The sequence below is a fragment of the Trichechus manatus genome, unplaced genomic scaffold, assembly GCF_000243295.1.
Source record: "Trichechus manatus latirostris isolate Lorelei unplaced genomic scaffold, TriManLat1.0 scaffold00114, whole genome shotgun sequence".
NCBI lineage: Eukaryota > Metazoa > Chordata > Mammalia > Sirenia > Trichechidae > Trichechus > Trichechus manatus.
In genome coordinates, this window is record NW_004444050.1 from 6035129 (window position 1) to 6041954 (window position 6826).

Sequence of the window (6826 nt, forward strand, 5' to 3'; positions counted from 1 at the left end):
CTTCCAAGACAGATTTGTTCGTTCTTCTGGCAGTCCATGGTATATTCAATATTCTTCGCCAACACCATAATTCAAAGGCGTCAATTCTTCTTCAGTCTTCCTTATTCACTGCCCAGCTTTCACATGCATATGAGGCGATTGAAAACACCATGGCTTGGGTCAGCTGCATCTTAGTCCTTCAGGTGACATCTTTGCTTTTTAACACTTTAAAGAGGTCTTTAAAGAGTGTGTAGATGACACAAATGAGAAGGGTAAATAGTACAATAAGTGCCATAATCCAAATCCAAAATTATCTCCAAACGCTGGAACCCTAGGGAAGAACTGACAGAGTGAAATTTAACACAGCATGATTGAAAAGATCTATGTGGCATTTCAAAATATCCATTGCACAAGTATGAAATGCGGGTCATTTATCTGCCAGTGATTCATGTGAAAAAGGCCAGGGTTCTTAAGTCACCATGAGTGTGACACAATTCTTAAATCATTATTGCAATCGTGGCTGCATTATTAAGAAAATCTTACCTTTGAATGATGACTCATAGCTTAGGAAAAGCAGTTATGTGTGTCCTGTCATTCAGACTCAAAACAGTCCTCTGAGGTGAGCAGCACATGTATTATTATCCCCATTTTACAAGTGAGAATACTGAGGCTCAGAAAAATTAATTGACTTTCCCAAGGTCATAAAGCTAGCAAGTGGGATGAGAATATAGGTCTTGAATCCCTGGTTCCATGCTTTCTCCAGCCCCCCACACCACCTTGCAAGCACTGTCCAGTCCACAGGAAATGAGATAATCAGGCTCACTATGCTGTTAGACCCCCTTCTGGAGGGCGGCTTGCACCGAGTACTACTGAGTCAGGTGGTGATTTGATTGTGCTGATTTAATTGTGTTCATTCTTTCCAGATTACACACTAAAATTCATTTAAGGGAAGCAACCAAGGCTGTAAACATGTCATAAAAACATCTGTTGAAGACATTGTGGGTACTCAGACCAGGGAAGAGATGCCGTTCAGTACTGCTTTCTGTTTCTTCCCAGAAATTATCATTTACAGAATTAATTTAGTTCCAACTATTTTGTAACTATGGGACTTTTTTTTTTTTCTGTGCTGTTTCCATTCCTGAGTGCCAATTAAAATTACTAGAGGAAGAAAACCAAGATGCTGTTTGCTCATACCACACTCCCAGCTAATTCAGCCAAGAGTACTTGGGGTTCTTCCATTCCACTTACCTTGATCAGCCATTTTCCAGTGTATGTCCTGGATTCCATCTTTCTGAAAATAGAGCAGAATTGTCTGTAATTGTCTTCCTATTCAATTTACTGACTTCCTTTCCACTTTCACTCAAATAAATACTCATGTCTAGGTAAAATATTTCAATTATTTTTTTTTCAAAGTCAACATAGTCCCGTTTGAATTTTATATAACTCCGCTTATCTCTATTTTTATATTTTGATTCAGTTAAGGGCTTGAGGCCTATGGCTAGATGCTGTGCTGTCTCCTGCCCACTCTTGGGGCTGAAGGTGAAGCCAGGGGGTAGAGATAGTTCCCCGCAGGACAATGAAGGAGATGTCACCAAGAGAAGGAGGAACGGATGTAGGGCAGGCAAAAACACCACCTTCCTCCACAGAGTCTCCCTGTACAGAAAAACCCAACTTCCCCTATCAACTCCCCTTCTCACCCCAAATTATCTCCCCCACACCATGCCCTGAGGGCTGCATCATGGTGATCTGATACTGTGATTTATGTGTAATTCAAAACCAATACCCTGGAGATCTTGTAATTAAGAGTTTAATAGTCCAAATAGAATTCTAATGAAGAGAAGATAGTTTTTAGGTTTGGATTTTCTCTGGTTTTATTTGTTTGTATGTTTGTTTTGTGATATTTTATTTTATTGTTTTTATTGCATCCTTTTCTGTGCTGCTTAGCTTCTCAAAACCCCATTCCAACACACTACGCCTTCTAGTGAGTTTGTTGTTTTGTTTTTCAGTTGCCATTGAGTCGATTCCAACTTATGGTGACTCATGTGTGTCAGAGTAGAACTGCTCCATAGGGTTTTCAATGGCTGATTTTTTCAGAAATAGATTGCCAGGACTTTTTTTCTGAGGCACCTCTGGGTGGACTCCAACCTCTAACGTTTTGGTTAGCAGCCAAGCACATTCATCGTTTGCAACACCCAAGGACTCCTTCAAGGGAGTAAAAGGCAGTAGCTTCACTTTGCAGCTGCACCCAGCCACCTTTTCCCCTGTTGTGCTACAGGACTTGGCATCAACAAAAGATGCCATAAAAACAAAGAACTCATGACAGGAAAAGGATTGTGAGCCAGTCCAGCCAGTCAGGCAATTAGAGGTGTCACAGGAGGACTCCACGTGTGCCAGGCTCTTGTCTTCTTCACCGAGCCTCACAGGGGTGATGCAGTCCTGCCCTGGTCATGCATCTGGCAAGCTCTGGCAAGCAGGGGCCTGCAGGATGAGGCACAAGAGGAATAAGGCAGACCCCAGGGCACGTGTACAGGGGTTCTCCTGGTACTTCCATTTGGGGCCACCTGGGAAAGATTATCAGACAAGTTCAGCTTTTCCTGAAAATGCAGCACTTCTCCTTCAGGGCATTTGTTCCACTTGCTCTGAGGAGTCAGACAGGGCTTCCAGGCACACCTGCCTGGAATGAAGAACTGAGTTTCTTCAGAATCCCAGGGTTTCTGCTGACACCTCTATGAAGGCCCTGAAATCAGATCTGGGCAAGGAACCTGGGGAACGTGAATCTCATATACTAATTATATGTTCCTCTCTTGAACTGACCACATCTGAGTTCATATCTTAATGGTAAAATAAGGCTGATATCATAGAGTTTACAGTTGGTTTGCTAGTATACATGTGGCATCCCTGGGTGGTACAAACAGTTAATGTGCTCAGCTGCTAACCAAACATTGGAGGTTCAAGTCTACCCTGAGGCACCTCAGAAAAAAGGCCTGGAAATTTATTTTTAAAAATTCAGCCATTGAAAACCCTCTGGAGCACAGTTCTATTCTGACTCACATGGGATTGCCTTGAGTTAGAGTTGACAGCAACTGAATGGTTGGTTGGTTGTTGGTAGTATACTTCTAAAGGGGTTTGCTTGACAAACGGAAACCACCGATTTCCAGTTATTCCGCTCTCTCCAACTGATCTATTCATGTCCCTAAGGCTGTGGTTGTTAGTTTGCAGTGTTTTTTGGTGCTCCTGAGAGGTAGTTCTCCTCCCTTTTGATTCACAGGTTCAAATGGAGTCACAGGTACATCCAAACACAGTGTATCTTTGAAACAAACACCCTCACCAATCTTTTCTCTCCCATTCAGGGCACACACATGCTTCAACCGACTGGATCTCCCACCATATCCATCGTACTCCATGTTATATGAGAAGCTGTTAACAGCAGTTGAAGAAACCAGCACCTTTGGACTTGAGTGAGGAAATGTAAACTCGAGGGATGTTTTCCTGGCTAGTGACATCAACCTTCCTGGGATGGTTCTCCTTTCCCTTAATCAACTCTCCTTTGATTTTGGTATTCCATGATTTTCATTTTCCAACCAAATCAGGATTGACAAAAGCTGTGCATGAAGAACTGCCTTCTTCTAAGATCTAACCTTCAGGCTTCTCTCCTCTGCCTTCAATGAACTGCTAGCCTGTATGCAATATTAAAAAAAACAAAAACAGCTGTCTCAAGGTCTGTGTATATCTCCACATACCTCCATTACTAACAATGAAATATGAATGCAAGTTATGCTACACTTGACCAAATGGTAATAAATGTTTACTTCCATTTATATCATTTAAGGGGAAATTTGAGCATTAAGCATTCTAAGCTTTTCTATGCCCATGTCTTCTGAGCAGAACCACCATTTTTTATCATTTCTAACAACCAACTCCAGAACTTAGGAGCTGATCAACTTCTTTCTTTTCCTCCCACTCTACTCCCGTGCATCACATCCATCCAAAGGACAGCAGTGGCAAAACCGAAAGTTTTATACATTCAACTCACTATTTCTATGCGGCATCAGTCCCATCAGCTGGAACTAGCCTAGACGTACGGTGCAAACATGACACTTCCCAACAAATATCAACAGCAAGAAAGATTATCTCCTGCTGATGTGATGTGATGTGACGCAGCGCATCCCAAGGGTTGCGGGGAGTGTGGGCTCAACTTGAGTTCAGAGAAGTCTAGAAGAGGGAGCATCCCCACTAAATACTCACCACACAAGAAGCACAAACCTGTGCACATGTCCACGAAGGATAGCTCATGATGTAGCGTAAAGGATGAGGCCTCTACCCCCACTGGGTTGTATAGAAGGCGATGAAGCAAACAGGAGAAAGGGAAGAAGGACGTATTACATTGGTCTGAATACCTGAGTTCTGTACGGTTTTGTTTTGTTTTAATCTAGCTACAATTCTCTTTCACAAAGGAAGAAAAATGTATAGATCATCTCATGACTTGTTAAAGCCAAATATTACTTGATAGGCAGACAAATTTTTTTTAACTTTGATATTGGTTTTCATGTGCTTTTTTTTTTTTTTTTAAATCCCGATGTTGACATGTCTTCACATCTGATTGTCCACAGGGACCACACTAAATAAGCAGCTGCAGAGAATGATGGTGCTCTTTAGGGATCAAGGGCAATCTCGTACTTCTCCTTCATCCGTAGCAATCCTCCTGGAGCAGAAACGTAACACTCCGAAAGCACGCTGGTTTGAGTCAAAATATGCAGTTTCTTTTAGCATTCGATAAAAAGATATCTCAGAAAAACTTAGTATTTTCAGAAAAACAGTTGCAGGCTCCAAAGACAGCCTAACCTCTTGGTTGCATTTGAAATCAACCCAACCATAATGGTCATTTACTATGTTTTTAACCTTGTTGTCCATGTTGTCTGAAATATGTCATAAATGAAAGTGTTTTTTCTTCACTGGGAAAAAAAGGGCTAAAGGGGCCCCACTATTTAAATGCCACATTGTTGTGTCCGATAGATAAAGACTAAGAGTGGAATGTGAGAAATGTAGGACAAAGTTAATACCGTATGAAGTCATGCCTGTGCTCATCACACCGGTTTATGTCTGGACAATGCAGTATCTGTATTTCCAGCACTCCTAAATAAAACGTTCTTTGAGTAGGAATTATTTACAATGCCCAGCATCCCTTGCTGCTGTGTTGCTAATCAGAGTGTATATGTTATAGAAACATAACCTCCCATTGTTGTCTGAAAAGAATATTTCACAGAAATGAGATGGGATGTGTAAGTTATATGATACAGAATTTGAGAGAGCTGTAAAATTCAGGACACATTTCAGCATCTGAAAAATAATGGATTCCAGTGGAGCTATTAGTTACTTATTAAATCAGAACACAAGGATTATGAAAATCATTTTGCCGTACCCTTAGTCAATCTCTTTGAACAGCGTATAGGGGGCATCTTTCATTTTCAGAAATCAGTGTTATATGTATGTAATATGTATGAGTATGTAAATACTCATTAATTCAAGCATTCAGCACTATTTTTAGTATCTATATTATTTGTTGGAGCTCTGGTGGTGCAGTAGTTAAGAGCTCGGCTGCTAACCAAAAGGGCAGCAGTTCAAATCCACCAGCTGCTCCTTGGAAACCCTATGGGGCAGTTCTTCTCTGTCCTACAGGGTCTCTGTGGTCAGAATCAACTTGACAGCAGCGAGTTTGGTTTTTATTATTTGCTAGGCATCGGCAAGCAAGGGAGTTGTCCAAGAGATGGAACCCACTCTCAGTGAGCTTTACAATTTACACAAATATTTAATTAATGGGCCCTACTCTACCCATGGAGCTATGGCAAGCTACAGCTGCTAATCAAAAAGTCGGCAGTTTGAATCCACCAGCCCCTCCTTGGAAACTCCGTGGGGTAGTTCTAGCCTGTCCTATAGGGTCGCTATGAGTCGGAATCCACTCAATAGCAATGGGTTTGGTTTGGTTTTTGGTATTCTACCTATGGGGACCCTAGTGGTGCAGTGGTTAAGAGCTCGGCTGTGAACCAAATGGTTGACAGTTCAAATTCATCAGCTCCTCCTTTTAAACCCTATGCGGCAGTTCTACTCTGTCCTATAGGGTTGCTATGAGTCAGAATCAACTCGACGGCAATGGGTTTGGTTTGTTTGGGTTTTATTCTACCTATGAAGGTCCCTGAGTGGTGCAGATGGTTTGTGCTCAACTGCTAACTGGAAGGTTGGCAGTTCAAACCCACTCAGAGGCACTGTGGAAGAAAGGCTTGGCGATCTGTTTCCATAAAGATTACAGCCAAGAAAATCTTTTGGAGCTCAGTTCGTCTCTGTAACATATGGAGTCACCATGAGTCAAAATCAACTCAACAGCAATGGGTTTGGTGTTTTGATTTACCCTATCCATATGCAGAAGGAACAAGGTATCTTAGGAATATACATAGATAACAGGCATAAATGGCTTTTCAACTAACTTTTCCTTATCCCCTCCTCAATACGATGATTCTAAATGTACGCCACAAAGCATAACAGGAAGGAGTAGTATTTCATAAAGCAGAAAATTCCGTAAAGAAATACTGGTGTCAAAGTCAGCTGGAAGAACTCAAACCTTGCTTAGTGGGGCCCCAGCATTCCATTACAGCCTTTCATAGAATCCCTAAGGAAGGAAAACAGAGAAGAGGGGCAAAGAAAGTATAGAAGGATTCTTTTTATTTCTCTATACCCAAAATGGTTTTCATCAGCTACTTTTAGAGATATGTGTGTGTGTGTGTGTGTGTGTGTGTGTGTGTATATAAAATGGAACAGCTATAGAACTAAATTATGCCATTAATTTCGTGAGGTG

General features: G+C 41.5%; 1 protein-coding gene across 2 annotated transcripts in view; it reads left to right on the forward strand.

Moving 5' to 3' along the window:
- Window positions 1–4859, forward strand: part of HECW1 (HECT, C2 and WW domain containing E3 ubiquitin protein ligase 1) — a 495956-nt gene extending 491097 nt beyond the window's left edge. For both annotated transcript variants that reach the window (XM_004383962.1, XM_012557718.1), the window contains one exon: window positions 3330–4859. In XM_004383962.1, coding sequence (XP_004384019.1) covers window positions 3330–3441 — 112 coding nt within the window. In that variant the 3' untranslated portion in view covers window positions 3442–4859. The remainder of the gene's footprint in view (window positions 1–3329) is intronic.
- Window positions 4860–6826: the final 1967 nt, after the last annotated feature.